The 18,413-nt window shown below is 37.0% G+C and overlaps 1 protein-coding gene across 4 annotated transcripts in view; it reads right to left on the reverse strand.

Moving 5' to 3' along the window:
* Positions 1-18,413, reverse strand: part of ANO3 (anoctamin 3) — a 456,805-nt gene that overhangs the window by 259,343 nt on the left and 179,049 nt on the right. Inside the window, exon 1 of one of the 4 annotated variants that reach the window (XM_046014193.1) lies at positions 9,258-9,418. The exons of the other annotated variants lie outside the window; for them this stretch is intronic. Coding sequence (XP_045870149.1) covers positions 9,258-9,303 — 46 coding nt within the window. The 5' untranslated portion in view covers positions 9,304-9,418. Of the gene's footprint in view, positions 1-9,257; positions 9,419-18,413 lie in introns of those variants that run through there. 4 annotated transcript variants of the gene reach the window in all.

Below are 18,413 nucleotides of genomic sequence, written 5' to 3' on the forward strand. Positions count from 1 at the left end.
TGCTTGACATCTCCACTCAAGTTCTTGACCATTTATCTCTCTCATTATAAGCCTGAGGCCATCTTATGTTACTATATTCAGTCGGTAGTCAAGGTAATTCTAGGCAAGTACACTATAAGTGCACCACTATCTGCAAGTACACCACTGTGTCTGTTAAGATCCACCAGTTCATGGCTAAACATGTTTTGAATAAGTCCAAGTTGAGCTAATGTTAGGGAATTAGAATCACTTTACCGAAAAGGGAAAAGAAGTTGAATTTTTGTAATAAGCTAAACTTTGGGAGAATTATTTGAAAAATGCCTTGGGAAATGTTGAAATAATCAAGTGGATAGTAGAGATTATGTAGGCAAAGAGAAAAACCCTGTGCTGAGTAATGGCCAACCATTAATCTCACTGATTTGAAGTTAGGACAGGGAACTACTAGTGTTTTACAAAAACATTAGTCACCAGGTATTGAGCTTACGATATAAGCAATCACTGTAAGAAGAATTAACCATACAGAATTGCTAATTCTCATGACATTTCCGCCTCTGGATAGCTACCTTAGCTCCACCACTCCTACTTGTGTGACCTTGAACATTAGCTTTTCTATCCTTCAGTTTCCTCAACTGTGAAATTACAGTAACAGATATGTCTCTTTATGAAGATTAAGTGGGGCACTATAAGCAAAACACTTTATACAGTGTCTGGCAAAGAATACACATTTAATGATAGTATTTATTATTCAAAGTTCATAATTAAGGAAATTGAAACACATTGAAATTGGCTTGCCCATGGTCACTATGTGAACAGTCTTAAGATTTGAACACAATTTTGTGATTTCATATTATGCTTCTTATTTCACATAGTGTTTTCACTATGACTTTAAATTATGACAATGAATTATTAAAAAAATAAATAAATCACCACAAACCTAATGCACATCTTCCCTGGGCATAAATCACGAAGAACTATAAACTTTTACAATGTATTATACTTTTAAGGCCCCACTCTGAAATACTTCATTATGGGAGGGTATACGCTAAAGCCTCCTTATTTTTCAAAAAGTTATACAGTAAAAAAATAGGACCTACAATACCTATAGCAAATATAAGTAACTGACAGCATTTGAGGTATTTCTAAGGGTCAATACAGAAGAACTGAAGGCAGAGTCTGAGAGTTCTCCTCTACAAGTCAGATAACTCATTTGCTGAAGTGTCCAGTAAATGAGACAAGGCAGTAACTCCCATTTAGGAAGTTTCCTCATACCTTAAAAAAAAAGGATTGGGGATTGTAGTTAATATAGAGACATACTAAAGTTATATTTTCTTAGGACTAAATGCATGTATTCATCTAAGTCTAAGATCTACATAGTTTACCTCTACTACTAATAGAGAACACCTGTTCACAACCTGCTGTAGCCCACACACTTTAATTCATTATCTCATTCAGTGCTTATGTAGTTACTATTTTATAAAAAAGTTTTTCAAATGGGCTCAGTTGTTAGAACCCTGTAGGATGCATGCTTGCTAAGGACACAGATTGTCTCCTCCCCTGGAGGGAGAAGAGATTATAAATCTGGAGGGACTGAAGAATTGCATTTAACAAGAACTCCAGGTGATTCTTCAGATCTTGAAAATTTGGATCTTCTAATTGAAAAACATGAGCTAAGGTAGATGAAACAAATTGCTCAAGATACCACTGAGCTTTGGAAACACAGTTTAAACTGGACCTTGTACATGTATCTGCAAAGCCTGACCCCTTGCCCCCTGACTAAATTGCTGTTAAATGTGCTCCAAAGCCAAATATGAGATATATACAATTTTAGGGAGTGCCTGGGTGACTCAGTCGGTTAACCATCTGCCTTTGGCTCAGGTCGTGATTCCAGAGTCCTGGGATTGAGCCTTACATTGGGCTCTCTGCTGAGCGGGGATCCTGCTTCTCCCTTCTCCCCACTTGTGCTCTCTCTCACTATTTCTGTTGCTATCGCTGTCTCTTTCAAGTAAATAAATAAAATGTTTAATATATATTTATATACATATTATATAGATATAAATGTATACTTTTACATAAATAAATTTTTGTAAATATATACACACACACAAGTTTAGGAGTTGACAGATGTCTTTTGGTCAGCCTATTAACTTTCTAGAAATGTAATGCTAAAAAGTGCACCTAAGACTAATAAAGTGAATTTAAAAAAAACAGTTTTCATGTCCACCCAGTTTTATGCATGGGGAAGTCCTCTCCTCCAATGCCAACTTGGTTTCAGTGCCAGTGAGGATGTGAATAGAGACTCGTGTTTTGGTGACCCTGGATCCTGCATTTGGTTCTGATTGCTTATGTGTCTGCTGGGTTGAAACAAATCAGAATTTAAAGTAAATGCTGCTTTGCAATGCAGTTAGTTTAGCAGTTAAGGTAGTGACGTGAAGGGACAGGTAGGTTCGTTGTACCAATGCATTGCCTGCTGGAATATGATTTCACACTTCTATAACTTCTGACGAACTACAGAGTCAGAAGGTATCATAGACATTATCCCATCTAAAGTTCTCATTTTTACTGAAGCCACAGAATGGACAGTGAGCTATCCATGATGTAGCTCAGAAATCACCGAAATCTGCCTGGATCTCTGATAGTTTTATAGAGAAGAAAGAGATAAAACCAGAGGACAAGCTACAGACAGCCATGGTGGAAATCAAATGGGAGTGAGCAGGCTTTCATCTGCCTCAGTTTTTTTGTTTTGTTTTGTTTTGTTCCGTGCTCCAGAGAACTTGGAGCAAGTAGGCTTCCTTACTTCCTTATGGAATGCAGGACAATTAGAAGGTAGACCTCGGAGTCAGGGAGGGCTGTGTTCACCCCTCAGTTCTGTCACTCATTAAGAGCTAATGAGCTACACCTCAAAGAGCTACACCTCAATTCCCTCACCTTGAAAATAGGAAAAATGATACATCTAACTACTAAAGGTTTAGTGAGCATCAAATATGAAGTGTACTTTTAAGCTTTGGGGTGATTAGTATCTACACCATATTTGCTGTTGCTGCTGCTGGTATAGTGGTGGTGTTATCATTATCCTCTACAATCCTGAGAGGTGGGGATGACCACCCACAGATCTGGATAACGAACCTATGGCTCAGAAAAGGCAAATTCCCAAGTTACAGATATGGTGACAGAATTCAATCCCAGGGAATTCAAGTCTGTGTTCTTTTCATCAAGGTACACCTATTTAACATTAATCTACACATTTTACCTTAATATTTTCTAAACATCTGCATAATTATAAAATACTGAAATAATAAACAGAAAGAAGTCAGGCTTTTTTTTTTTTAAGGTTTGGGTTCTTTTGAGAAGTTGATTTATATAATTATCAGCCCCCAATATTTTTTTTTTTTCAGTAACATCCATGGGCAGAATAGAATGTAAAATCCTTGATTCAGATGAAGACTTTAGCTCCTTAGAATCCTTGAGAAATGTGATGTTTTGAGTAACTGAACTTCTAGATAGCTTTGAAACACTCATATTTTTATCTAGTAATTATTTTGGATGGAATTTCTTTTAAATGTTATCACTTCTCTTCACTCCTAAGAGGATATTTATTTATCACATATTTTATACTATTTTTGCTAATTCAAAGTCATCATTTTAAACCTCAATATTCTTACTTTGAAGTGACACAATAATTCTTCTGAGTCATTGGATGTATGCAGCATTTTTAAAGAAATGGTCGCTGATGGCTGCATAGTATTCCATTGTAAATATATATACCACATCATCTTGCCATTTGCAAGGACCTAGATGGAACTAGAGGGTATTATGCTGAGTGAAATAAGTCCATCAGAGAAAGACAATTATCATATGATCCCTCTGATATGAGGAATTTGAGAGGCAGGGTGGGAGGTTCGTGGGGGGAAGGGAGGGAAAAATGAAACAAGATGCGACCGGGGAGGGAAACAAACCATAAGAGACTCTTAATCTCAGGAAACAAACTGAGAGTTTTTGGGGTTGGGGGAAGGATAGGGTGGCTGGGTGATGGACATTGGGATGGTATGTGCTATGGTGAGTGCTGTGAATTGTGTAAGACTGATGATTCACAGACCTGTACCCCTGAAACAAATAATACATTATATGTTAATAAAAAAAGAAAGAAAGAAAGAAAAGAAATAGTCCCAGACACATGTGTCTCCTATTTGGATAGAAATTTCTCTACATTCCCTTCATAGTTGGGTTCTCCCCCACTGGGAGATTATCACTGGGGAACTAGAGTTGTAAATATGCAGGAAATCTACAGAGGAGGTAAAGAAAGAGAAGGGTGAAAATTAAGAGACAGAGTACAAAGACCTGAGGAGTTCTCCATTAGATTCAGTGCCTAATCCTTTGTGATCAGGCTGATAGTCAGTACCAGCCTGAAAGAAATACAGTTTCTGACCCCAAAATATCTCCCCCTGAATTTTTTTCTCCTATGTGGCAGGAATTTTTTTAAAAAGAGGCAATGCCTTCTCTTTTCATAAATAAAAGAATCAACTGGCAAAATACCAGGGATAGTCAGTACACATGTGTGAATGCATTTCTGTCAGTGCATAAATGGCTCCAGATTTTTTTTCTCCTCTTACCAGGGGCAGAGCATAGGAAAGTCCTAGATCCTAAAAATAATTGTGAGAGGAAAACGAGACTTAAACAGTGGATATCAGAGATTCTGAAACTAAGTATTCCCCCCAACAATGTCCCTTCAGGGTGTTGGGAACTAGGAACTGAACACAAAGCAGGATAGTTGCTGAGAGGGTTCACAGGTGGGCACCTGCCATTGCAAGTAGTTTATTTTGAGAAAAAGAGAGAGAGAGAGAGAGTACAAGTGCTTTGTCGTTGCAGATTCCCAAGTACATGCAAAGATTATTATTATGATTAAGCCACTTTTTGAGTAGGAAGTGTTTGATTCCATGGAATTATTAAAAACACTCTTTTCATGTTTAACCAAATGTCCCTTAGAATAATGATGAATCACTTAACAGCTTCAGCTAATCCCATTAAGCCCAAGCCTTTTAGGACAGGCTGTGTTTGAGGTGACCTATGGTTTCCCTCAAAGTCTTGCTGGCTGTATTGGTAAATAACAGCCACCACAAGCCAGAACTCATATTGTCCTTTTCTTGCCCACTTTTGCTTGACACATGAATCCATCCTCAATCAAGTGAACAGAGCAAGCCAGGCTGGGAAGCACAGTTGGACTTTGACCAGACATCACTGCTGACTTGCCAGCTAATGTGTTCCTCCAATATGTGTGAAGGCAAAGGCAAAAACACACTCCCAGTTCTCTGTAAGCATAATACACTCCAGTGTAATCTTGAGACTTCAGAAATAAACTGTGGAATACTCTGCTCCCCCCACCCCATTCTCCCATTTTACTTCCTAATTTATTAAGCCTCTTAATAAAGCAATGTAAATTTAATCAAAGTGGAATACAAAATTAAAATATAAAAAATTAAAAATATATGTAGGTTTCTTCAGAAAACAAAACTTAACTGGCATTGTCAATAAACAATATGTCAACATCTTCCTAGAAAATTTGCATAAAGGTTGTGTTTAGCAAACCTCTCAGACTTCCTACTAAACAAAGTTTTGTGAAGAAGGTTTTTGTAGTAATAGGTTCAAGAATGAAAGCGTTCTTGCCAATGTCATTGCTAAGCACCATATCTGACATACAGCAAGAGCTTGGTAAATATGGGTCGAGTGGAGAGTGAATAAGTACAATTTATTTGCAGTGAAATTTTGAAATTATGAAATGAATATCTAAACTTACTCTACGGGAATTTTTGAGATGCTTTCCTGAGAAATGGGCATGGGAGTTGCATACTTTGTTACTGTCAAGACTATTGCAAGGAATTTTCTGATGGCCTGGAGTCTCATTTTCCTTAAAAATACCGCAAAATAACAAAAGTGAGACAAAGCAAAATAAAGGGCAACAACTTCTAAGGGAACTGTTGAGGACGTTGTTGTTGTTGTTGTTTTTAGTCCTAAGTAGCCAAGAAAAAAGAAGATGGGCCTGGGAAGAAGAGTAGCCATCATTATTTTATTATTATTATTATTAATTATTCACTATACTTATGGGCCCCTATCTGTGTGCCAAACTGCTGAACACATTAGGACTTTGCAATGTAGATATTATCTTCATTTCACAGAGAGAGTAACTGAAGTTTAGAGACCTTAAAGAACAAAACTTGTAAGTAGTATGTGTAGAATTAAAATGCAAGGCTGAAAATGAAGATTGCAGATTAAATTAATGGAGAAATCTGGTTTTACAGATAGTATTTCATTTTACAGATAACAGTTCTGGCATCCATTAGACTTGTTGAGAAACGCTGATTACTCAATTAGGTAGATATTACTAACAGTGAGGGAATCTGGATCAGGGATTGATTACTACATAGTTCTACATACTACATACATTACTGCATAGTTCTTCTGGCTTGCTGAGAGTTTATTTTACTTATTTTTTTAAAGATTTTATTTATTTATTTGTCAGGGAGAGAGAGACAGAGAGAGACAGAGAACACAAGGAGAGGCAGAGGGAGAAGCAGGCTCTCCACTAAGCAGGGAGCCCGATGTGGGATTTGACTCCAGGAGCCTGGGATCATGACCTGAGCCAAAGGAAGATACTCAACCAACTGAGCCACCCAGGCGCCCTGCTTGCTGAGAGTTTAAATAGAGAGTGTGTCTATTTTTCAAGTGATAGTGAACGTTTTTAAAGTCTTACACTAATGGTGTTTTCTGAATACTTCATGCTTTTTCTAGGTATTATAGAGTTGAAACCAAAATAAAAAACAAACATTAATTTCACTTGATTAAAACAAAAAGTCATCCCCAGAAACTGTTTTACTCAGCTAAATCCATCTATCCATCCATCTTTCCTTCCTTCCTTCTTTCCTTCCTTCCTTCCTTCCTTCCTTTTCTTTCTTTCTTAGATTTTATTTATTTATTTGAGAGAATGTGGTGAGGTGGAGAAGATGAGGGAGGGAGGGTCAAAGGGAGAAGTAGACTCCCTGCTGAGCAGGGAGCCCAGACTGAGGAAGAAGAAATGGGGCTCCATCCCAGAACTCTTGGGATCACGACCAGAGCCAAAGGCAGATGTTTAAGCTTCTGAGCCACCCAGGCACCCCTAAAATATTTCTTGTGAACTGAAAGCAAGGCTTTCCTCTTTGGCCCAGGAAGAAATGATCTTTGTTTGTGAAAGATGATTGCCACCTGCCCTTCCCCAAGGAACAGAGAAAGAGAAGTCAAAAAGGCTGGAGGGTTCAGGAGTTGACTCTTTTCAAAGAAGTAGAGTCCAAAGAAATTAAACACTTTGCTCAAGGTTTTTAAGCTAGTTACAAAGGCAAGCTTAGTAATTGGAACTCTAGAGTTCCAGCATATTCTCCATTTTAATGTGAAGTTTTCAGGTTAATGTTATGCTGAAAAGCACCCCTAAAAGCTTTCTGTCTCATACTTCCTGGATCAGAAAGCATCTAAAATCTTATTTTGCTTCTTCTTTGAAAGATTAAAGTAGCTAATCCTCAGTTTTTTATATCTTTTTGGAATGCCCATTCATGGTTAAGAAGCAATTAACCAGAACCACTTTACTGGTGCTTCCTTTCCTATCCCTCCTCCTCTCCACATCTACCCTTCTGCTAAAGTTATTTTTTGTGCCAAAAAGTGAAAGACTTGAAAATAATGCTCATAATGCATCATAAAGGAAACCAAATGTTTTTGGACAGTATGAAGAACAAAGATTTGTACAATTTTTTATGACACTTTGAGCAATCACAGGTGGTCCTTAAATTGGCAGTTGTTAGCTTTTAAGAGCAAAATATGTGTCCATACATAATAGGAAGTTGTGTGGGGGACCATTTCAAGGTTCCAGGTTCCAAGAATTAGTCATCTATAGCCATGCATCAGAGAATATTAATTGTATGAAGCTAAGGTAAAATTCCTATCATCTTTGTCTTCATTCTTAAAGTGTACATGTGTTTAAAGTAATGATTAAAGAGAACATGACTTCTTGAAACAATTTAATTCTCTTTGGGACACTTAGATTTGACGTAGAATGCCACACTATGTGAAATTTTTGTCTAACCAGACAGTATTTCACCCCACTCCTAATTTCAACATATTTTTTTAAAAGAACCTAGAGAATCTGGACTGTAACAGAGTACAAAATTATGGAATTTGAAGCTCAATCAGTCCCATATTCTGCCGAATGCAGGAATCCCTATTAGATTATCCCTATTAGATTAGTATGTCCATCCAGATTTTGCTTTAAAAAAGTCAATGATCAATACAGAAACAACTGTTGACTGTAGATAGATAGATGGACAAACAAGAGTATAGATAATAACATAAGTAAATATTCACTTCACTATGAATGAGCCAAGTTACCATTCCAGAATTCACGTATCTTAGGTACCTTATGGTCAACTGTGGCATAATTACCATCACCATTTTAATTCAATAAAATGGTAATTATGTTATTTAATACATGTTTTTGGACCAACTTCAAAAAATTGAGAATATGCCTAAACATAAACATGCTCTAGAAAAATACTTTTCAACAAAATAGGGAATAAGGACCAAAGAGTGAAGATAACTAGGGATATTTCTTGATTTGATTATGAGCATAGGTACTCATACCACTGCATCCAGGGAGAAACATGAAGGAGAAGCTAAGAGAGATAATACAAAGCCCCCAGAAGAGGAACCTACCAACAATAACAAAAGCCTGAAACCCAGAATCAAACACAGGATGTGGGCAAAATTAAGTTTTCCAAGAAAGTTTCAGAACTCTTTCAACAGGCCAACTTCTGGAACTGTCCAAAAATTCACTTATCTAGGACTGTGTAAAAGCGTCTCAAATAAGAGGTTTATTCATGTGAAGCTTCTTAGCCATTTGAACGACAGGCTGGGGCAAACATGGTCCAACATTTCTGTCCTCAAACCTCAGAGCACTATTGGGCTGGTAAAACAACCCTTACTCAGCTGGTTTACTGCAATGCAATGAAACAGTCTTAGTAGAGACAGTACATTAAATCAAGTCCCTGAAATGACGAATTCCGCTTCTCCCTGGGACCGTGCGGAGGCTCAGAAATCAGACTCATCTTGGATGCAGAGTAAAGAAGCATTTTTTTTTTTTTTAAACTTCACAGAGTTCTCCACCTCTGCGTCGCATTAGCCTGGAAACGATGCTCCTACACAACTGCAAGGGCATGCAGAGGGGGACGTGACGCCCTTAGGGAGAGGGGACCAAGATTCCAACTGACCTTTTTGCTGTTTAAAGGACTGAATCGAGCCTGAGTGGTGGACCATTTTCACTCTGCGCGTCCCCGCTGGGTTCGGAAGCTGTCCGAGAGGGAGGCGGAGGAATAGGAGCCAGACTCTCTGAGAGGCTCCCGGGCGCCACACAATCCCTGAGCCTCCGAGAGCGCGCTGCAATCCAACACCTGCTTTAGCCGGCACTTTGCTCTTAAGGCTGCGCGCCCACCGTTGTTATGACAACGCCGGAGGGCGGTCCAGCGTCCAGCTCCCCTTAGCGGCTACTCGGGGAATTAACCTCGCATCCCCAGAGCGTCCAGTGCCGCAGTGTGGGTGGGCGTTGGGTTGGGTTTGCCTGGCAAGGGAGGGGAGGACTTTTCTTAGCGACTATAAATAAATCCGAGCAAATCTCTGGAGCCACTAAGTAATTACCTTTTTTTCAAGTTTTGAGTCTGATTATTATATTGAGGCACAGTTTTGATTTCCTAAAAGTTGGTCTGTAAATACTGGCACTTACAGAAGGGCAAAGCTGATCTCGCCTCTGAAAGAAATGCAGCAGCGGATGGAGAGACGTTTCTGTCTTTCCCTCTCAAACTCGAGCATAGAAATATGGATAACTTTTACTTAGCCCCTAGAATGGTTTTATTAGATAAGTTATGTTAAATGTCTAGCACATTACATGTGAGTTATCCTCGTGTATTTTAGCTATTGAGGCCTCGAATCCTACGATAGTGACACTAGACCATTTATTTACCTACTAAGTAACAGGTGTTGAAAAGACACTATCTACCATGCTAAATGTAATCCTCACAAAAGCCTTATAAAGTAGATAGAATATTATTTTAATATAGTAAAAGAAACAGAGGCCCGGGACAACAAAGAATTCTCAAGACCATAAAAACCAACACCTTATGTTGAGAGAGGAAGATATCTGACACCCAAAGGGGTGAAGTAACTTGGGGAGGACCAAACCACAGTGGCCCCCAAATAGGGACAGGAGCCAGTTCGGCACATTCCTCAGTGGCCTCTCTCCTCCTCTTACCTTCTTCTTCCTGCTGCCGGATTCAAACCTTGTAGCTCCTCCTGGAAGATGTAGCAGTACCGCACAGACACAGCAAGCATCTATGCTTCCCTGATTTTTGAAGGTTTGTGAGACTAACTCAATCAGTTGAAGAATTCAAGTAAAGGGAGATGGAAAAGAGAAAGATGGAATGATGTCAAGGTTTTCAAAACCCCAAACAGGTTGAGTTACCATCATGCTTTGATTTCACCTGTAGTGTATAACACAAGGGTAGTAAAGGAACACAACTTTGAACAAGAAACAATTCCAGTTAAATATGACTGCATAATCGCTCTGAAACAAAGATTTAAACTACAATTTATTAATATCTCTCAATATTTCAGAGGTTGGTTAGTCAGCCTGGTCGTTCTGACTAGATTCTTCTTGAGTTTTCTGTGGCTAGGCATTAAGAGAGAAATTTGATTCCACTCTCAGGGAAAGGCATATAGCAAAAATGTGCAGCCTTCTTTAATGAAGGATAATGGTTTTTCCAGAAGGAAGATGTTGAACATTCAGTAAAAGCCCAGGAAGCAAACATTGAAGAAATACTTGGTAATGAAAAATTAACTCAGTGTGAGTTTATCTCCAACTGAAGATCCCTTCTTTAATGAAGGATAATGGATTTTCCAGAAGGAAGATGTTGAACATTCAGTAAAAGCTCAGAATGCAAACATTGAAGAAATTCTTGGTTATGAAAAATTAATTCAGTGTGAGTTTATCTCTAACTGAAGATCCAGAAAAAAACCTCAGAGACTATCTCCACAGAGCCTCATTTTACAGCTATTTTACAGAAGGGGGCTTTGAAACCCGAAACAATAAATGAATATCTGAGTGTGTCTTGGTTATGTTTTTTTCATCTTCAGTTAAAATTCTAATATAGCTCAACTCATAGGTCATTCCGATACAGTCCAACTCATCGGATTCTAATAGCACCCAATCTCATGATTCCATTAGATCATATAATTAAAGACTAGTTCATGGCAGCAAAGCAAAGCTCAATAAATATCACATACTATTATAATTATAACCCATGAGGATCTGATCTTCTTTTACAAACCCTTTTAAATCAGCATTAGAATCAGAAATATTTTTGAAATATAAGCTTTAATTCAATTTATGTTCAGAAGGAACAGTTGAAAGAATTAAAGGCTCATGGTTTTACTCTACACTTCCAGGCATAAGGACATCTTCAATTTCCTAGAACCTCTTCTTTGTGCTGATGTCTTATTTTCCCCAACCACAACTCAGCAGGAGGTAAGGGTGTATATGCACTGGAGCTAGGAATGAGTTAAGAGTTTGAACCTCATTAGAAATTAATTATTTTTTAAAAGTGATTTTGCATATCTAACACAATGGCACCCTAGCCTCTGTAGTACAACTTTGATTAAATTATATTCTCATAAAGCTGATTACTTTTAATTAGTAATATTTTAGGCTGGACTGACATATTGGCTAGCAGGGAATTCAAAGAATATCCTTGCTTGTTTTAAAATCATCTTTTAAGGAAGGTTGCTAGAGAAACAGCTTTTGTGAGGGGCCTAGGCAATTTCAAGCACCATCTGCTTTACAGGAAAGGCAATGCAAAGAGAAGGAAAAGCTGTATGTGTATGTGTGTGTATTCTGAAAGTGGAGATGGAGGGGTTTGAACAAAGACCTTCCCAAAAATAAATCTTCCTATGATCTGATAAGAAATATTTTGAATCTAACATTTCCATTGTAGAAAGTTTAGGAATGAATATTTAATAGCCTCATCAGGGAAAGCTAAACTGATTTTTTTTAAACTATTTTTGGTTTCAAATTTCTTTCTTCGAATTTTAAAGATGAGAAAATACTTTATATAATGTTCAGTGAGGGAACATGATTATCATACATAATGATCTTAACTATGTTTTGCAATATATTTTTTTAAAAAAGACTTGAAAGAAACATACCAAAATGTCCAAAATAACTAATTTTGCAAGTAAGAATTAAGGCTGATTTTTTTTAGACCTCCATATTTTTTTGACATGTTCTACACTGAATTTATATTGATTACATACATATATTTTAAAACTCCTTCAGTATCTATCAATCTACAAATCTAATTTCTCTTTTTCAGTCTTGGACCCTGGTTTTCTTTGTTCTGTCTCCTTGCTCAGGTCTCTGCTGCATTTGCTCTCCCACAGCTCACCACCTGTCTCCTGTCCTTCTTAGGTAATTAATCTATCAGGCCCCATGCTAACCTCTGCCTCCCAGAGAGGTAAGAAACTCTGCTTTTACATCAAGCGGTTTTCCATTCCTTTGAACTCCGAAATATGACCATTCTGCTCAGCCAATTGTGAGCGTCCCCATTTTGTGCTCTATCACAGGAACTGAGAGAATTCTGTCGTTACCTCTTTGCATCTTGAATAAATGACTTAATTGAAACTGGGATTGCTGATTCTGCTTCTCTTTGACTCAATGGAAACTGAAATAAAGATATTCTCTTTGCAGTCATTCCCTTTCTAGAATCCAGTTATTTAAGGTATTAATGGGCAAAATGAAATAGCCAAGTCACACTGGTAATGGGTTTATTTGCAAAGAGTAAGGAAGGGAGAAGGGGAGAGAGAGCTCTCCCAGAGACATCATTAGAGGGAGACTCTGATCTCCTTGAGAACAGATAGAGTGTTTCTGTTTCTTCAGAGACCAGTATAGTTCCAGTCATACAAGCTCAATGAACACTTACTAGTGAATAAATAAAGAAAGCAATTAATTTAAAATTCTAAAATGACTTCAAGAAAAATGTTGCTTTAGTGATCTGAGCAGTTGTCTTCCTTATGCAAAACCAAGAGAAATGATATTAAACAACTTACATATTTTATATATATTTATATTTAATCTATTAACTACTTTCTTGGTTCTAGTCACTACCCATGGTTTATTAAAGGTATAAATGAGCTCTTCAAAAAACCGAGTGCTGTGATAAATGGAAGCGTGGAGTACAAGTTAACAATTCCCCAAAGCCTTGGGTTCCTGGGCACACGCGACAGTGTAACAACAGGTTAGCCCTGCTGACAGCCAGGCTAGACGCTCAGAGAAGCATTCAGAAGTGACGTTCCTAATGGATATAAGTGAGTAAGAGAAAGCACTGGAGGAAAATCAGCAGCTTCTACCTAATCTGAATCTAGCCTGAGGTGGTCTTGTTATACAGTATTTTGAAGAGCCAGGGACACAAAACAGTTTAGGAAGATAGCATTAAGAGAAGGCAGATGTGTAGAACAAAGGAGGTAATGAGAGAATAAACATTTTATATTTTACGTCTCTGCTGAAAACTTTACCATTATTTCAAGTTGTCTACAGAATGGAGTCCATGTTTATGGTTGTATCATTCAAGGAGCTCCACGATCTGCTCTCAGTGCGTTCTAATCTTGTTTCTAAGACTCTCTTACACTCAGTTTTGGTCCTACAATGGTTTTCTTCCTCACTCATAAGCCTCTCTGCTTTTGCTGCTGCTGTTTTCTGCACTTGGGATGCTCCTTCTAAACTCCTATCCTAGTCATGTTTTCCCAACCCCTACTCATCCTTTGCGGCCCCAGAGAAATGCCAATTCTAAAATGAAGACTTCCTCTTTCCACATCCACCCACTATGAAGCCAATTAGATGTGAATGTAATCTCCTATAATTCCTATAGTATATGACTAACATTTCATAGCATTTTTATCATGTTTGTATTATGCATTAGATACACACTTCTTTGAAAGTTAGCACAAACGTTTCTTCTTGTTTGTCAAAAAAGTCTAATAATAAGGCATTCAAATACAAGTCCAGTGTATTAATTACCTTTCAAAATTTACATGCAAGACTGTGGTTTTATATTGTTCGGTTATTTTATTTATTCTAGGTAGAAGATTTCATAAAGATTGGTCCTGTTGTTTTGAAAATCTAGGACTGTAATAATTGTTGGTTTATTTTCTACATCTGTTCATCTTCATAAGCTCTTAAACTGATACTCTGGTCATATTGACTACTCTACCATATTTGGTGAACTTCCATGCTCTTGAGCCAACTTTTCCATAAACACTCAGCTGGAGTTCTGGGTGTGAAGGTAGTAGTAGTCTATGGCTAGCGTCTACTCTGATAGCTTGATGCTTCTATCAACTGGTTCTGTGCTGTATCAGTCATTGCGGTTATTTGCCAGTTGGAGTGGAAATAAAGTAGCTTCTGCCATTACCGATTTTCTTTTCAGAGAAAATAAGTGTGTGGCCCCTGGGAAGCTGGAGTGACTGGTTGTGAATACACTGTGCTCTCTGTTTGAACATAGCCAGTCCAGGGGGAGTAAAGAATATATCTACTGGCTTGACATTCTTCCAAAGACATTAAAAATGTAATATTACAGGGGGCACCTCAGTGGCTCAGTGGGTTAAGCCTCTGTCTTTGGCTCAGGGCATGATCTCAGGGTCCTGGGATCGAGTCCTGCATTGGGCTCTCTGCTTGGCAGGGAGCCTGCTTCCTCCTCTCTCTCTCTGCCTGCCTCTATGCCTACTTGTGATTTCTCTCTGTCAAATAAATAAATAAAATCTTAAAAAAAATGTAATATTAGGAAATCATTTAAAGATACCTGGGTGGGTCAGTTGTTTAAGTGTCTGCCTTCTGCTCAGGTCATGATCCCAGGGTCCTGGGATTGCATCTCACATTGGCTCTTTGTTCAGCAGGGAGCCTGCTTCCCCCTCTCTCTGGGCCTGCTCCTTCCCCTGCTCTTGCTCTCTCTCTTGTTGACAAATAAATAAATAAAATCTTTAAAAAAAAGAAATCCTTTAAAAAGTTAGTATGCATGAATATTTATTTCCTGATATGTTGTTTATGAATAGCAAATTGCAAAAGAATATTTCAGTAGGAGATCCATTTTTGCAAAAAAATATGCATAGATAGATCTATGGTAATAAAATTAAAATATATCAAAGTCTACATAAAGAAGATACGAGTGAAGTAATTTTTTCTTTCATTTTGCTTACTGATATTTTAACCTTATTTTCCATTTATTCCTAGAGTGACATTATGTTCTGGGTTGCTTTTTGTTTCAATGTAATTATTAACAGCTCAGACTTTAAAATGTATCCTGTTTTGGACGGTAAGTCAAGCAGTCACTTTCACCACCAAATACATATCACTTACATTAGAAGAATAAGTGTAAAGAAATACAAAATGATAAAAAGGTATTTAAAAATAATCTGGGTAGAAAATGTTTATGCCATTTTAATCCAATAGCAGCTTAGATTTAAAATTGAAAAGGAAAATCAGCACTTGGCCATGGAGGTCCTCTTTTTAACCTGGCAGAGAAATGTGGAAGGGATGGCACTACTTTGGGAGTCTAGAACTTATAGACTGATCCTGGTGTATAAAGTAGCATGCTCTCTAGCAGCATGCGAATCACCTTGCCTTCTTGGTTCAAGGTGTCCTATCTGTAAGAAGGCTGATGGATTAGATGCTTCCTAACTTCTCTTCTGCCCCTTATATTCTAGGATTCTTGTCAATTGGAAGAGAATTTCTGCTCTGACTTCAGAAATACAATCCTTTTGGCTGGTTTGACCAGGACTAGTCCTCTTTCCTCTCCGAAGGAAAATAGTGGAAATGGTACAGAAAATCTACAAATATAAACTCTGTGGCAATATGAGCTTGAGTGGGGTCAGAAATTAAACACTAATATGATGAACAGACTGTTTGTTAAAATAAAAGCTATAGGATGGAAAGATTATTGAAGTAATTATTTTATGTGACACCATTGAATTTACTTAAAAAACAAATACTGGCAACTTGAAAATAAATCAATAATCAATATGTCATTTATAGCCTTTGTAGTCATTAAAGTAAATCTAAGTAATTTATGTTAGCATCACTGAGTAGATGATCACATAATGTTACTGTGAAGAATATACAGTAAATCATACTTTATATCAAATAAAGTTCTTCTACCTCCCTTTTATAATTTCTATAATTCCTATAATTAATAAGGAAAAGCTACATATATTTTCAGTATATTTAACAAATATATACTGGAATCTATTTGCCAAATTCAGCCAGGATATATCTTTTTAGTCTTTGCAGGCTTTATACTAGAAGAAGAATGCATCTTTGTAATTTCTTTAAGAATAGACAGCAAGAGCACCTGGGTGGCTCAGTGGGTTAAGCCACTGCCTTCGGCTCAGGTCATGATCTCAGGTCCTGGGATCGAGTCCCGCATCGGGCTCTCTGCTCAGCAGGGAGCCTGCTTCCCTGTCTCTCTCTCTCTGCCTGCCTCTCTATCTACCTGTGATCTCTCTCTGTCAAATAAATAAATAAAATCTTAAAAAAATTGCTAAAAAAAAAGAATAGACAGCAAATGGTTATATAATCTCTAAATATTTGAAGCTCTAAGTATTCCACATTTGTGGTGTTTTATTGTAAAACTGTGCTTAACATTAAAAAAACTATAACATCATATTTTATACAGTAAAAACAATAATTTTCTTACAGTCCCTTGCAGGAAAGTTTGGACGTTAATTCTAGTGCCTATATTTTCCAATCTTCAAATTAGGTTTTGTCACCTAGGAATCAGTAGAATATTGACTAAGGAAAACCAAAAAGAGACTGATCACACTCTAATCTGCAATGCTGGAATCTAGAATAGCTTCTTCAGGATGATGAAATAAATGACTTCATCCCAGAACCACATACCTCTACACAAGATATAATTATTCTCAAGTCTTGGAAGAAATTTGAAGATTTGCAATAATTTGAGGAATATATAACTTACATAGTCTATTTGATTAAACACTTACGGGTTCTACTTTAAAAAATTGACTTAGAAAAAAGACCTCAAGATAAAAGATGAGTAAAATATAATAGTATCAGATCCTGATTTACCCAATTAAATTCAAATAGACAATAATATACTCTCCAGAGATACTTAACATACGAACTATAAAAAGCTATCGAAAAGAAAACACCAAAAAATCCTAATTATTAATTTCAATAAATCCAGGTAGTTGGGAGTGGGAGAAGTAAGAATGTTATGGAAGTCTAAGGAGGGGAGAATTAGAAAAGAAAAGTGGAAGATGAAAATAGTCTTAAGATCTTCTTTTATTGGGGAAGGGATCGACAAAAGGCAAAGGAGAAACATGCATGTTAATAGAAAAAATAATGTGGTTTAACTTATTTAATTATGAGAACAAGGGGGAAAAGTAATATTTAATAAATAGGGAAAAATGATGAATTGTCCAAGGAGAAAACAATGAAATATATTACACCTTGATCAAACCAGGAAAAATAAAGAAAAGGAAAATGTGGACTCAACAATCAACATAAATTATAGGTTCAAAGCAAAATGGAATGAAAAAAATCAAGTTATTGGCCAATATCCCAAATATGAGCACTCCTTTTTCCCCACAAAAGACAGTGACTTAAACTGGATTAAAATCAAGATATGTACTCCATGAGAAATAAATATTTAATGCAAAGTAATAAAGGGTGGTCATAGTGATTCTAGGTAAATGAAAAAATAAAGCAAGCAAGTTAGCCATATTGATATTAGTCGTGATGGAATTTCACATTAGAAGGACTAAAATGTTAAAGAGGTACATTGCCTAAAGATAAAGGTATAATTTATAAATAAGATGTAAGTCATATATTTTATGCACCAAACTGTACAGCCCTTAATACAAAAGCAAAACAAACAGACAATCAAATCAACAAAACTACAATTGTAATGGAAGACAATATATACTTCTCAAAAAATTTAAACAGTATAATGAACCAAATAACAAAGTCTAGATGGACTTACTGCAATCAAAGAACTTCATTTAACAGAAGTTTATAAGATCATCATACATTATCGTTGTACTTTGCAGACATCCACAAAAATCAGTCATGTGCTTTGTTACATTCCTTTTGTGTCAACTTCACTAAACTACAGCTATGTTCTCCAGAATTGCTTTCCCCATATAGTTCCAGGTTAAAGCTGATCAAAAAGACATTTGTACAAGGATAGTAAACCTACACGAAAGCGGTAGCCAGTGCACTCTAAAGGTCACTTGCTTTCAAGCAATGAGAGAATGACACAGGTATAGACAGAGTCTAGCTAGCCCCTCTTTTTCCCAGTACCAGGTCCAGC

Source organism: Meles meles, chromosome 8 (genome assembly GCF_922984935.1).
Source record: "Meles meles chromosome 8, mMelMel3.1 paternal haplotype, whole genome shotgun sequence".
Classification (NCBI taxonomy): domain Eukaryota; kingdom Metazoa; phylum Chordata; class Mammalia; order Carnivora; family Mustelidae; genus Meles; species Meles meles.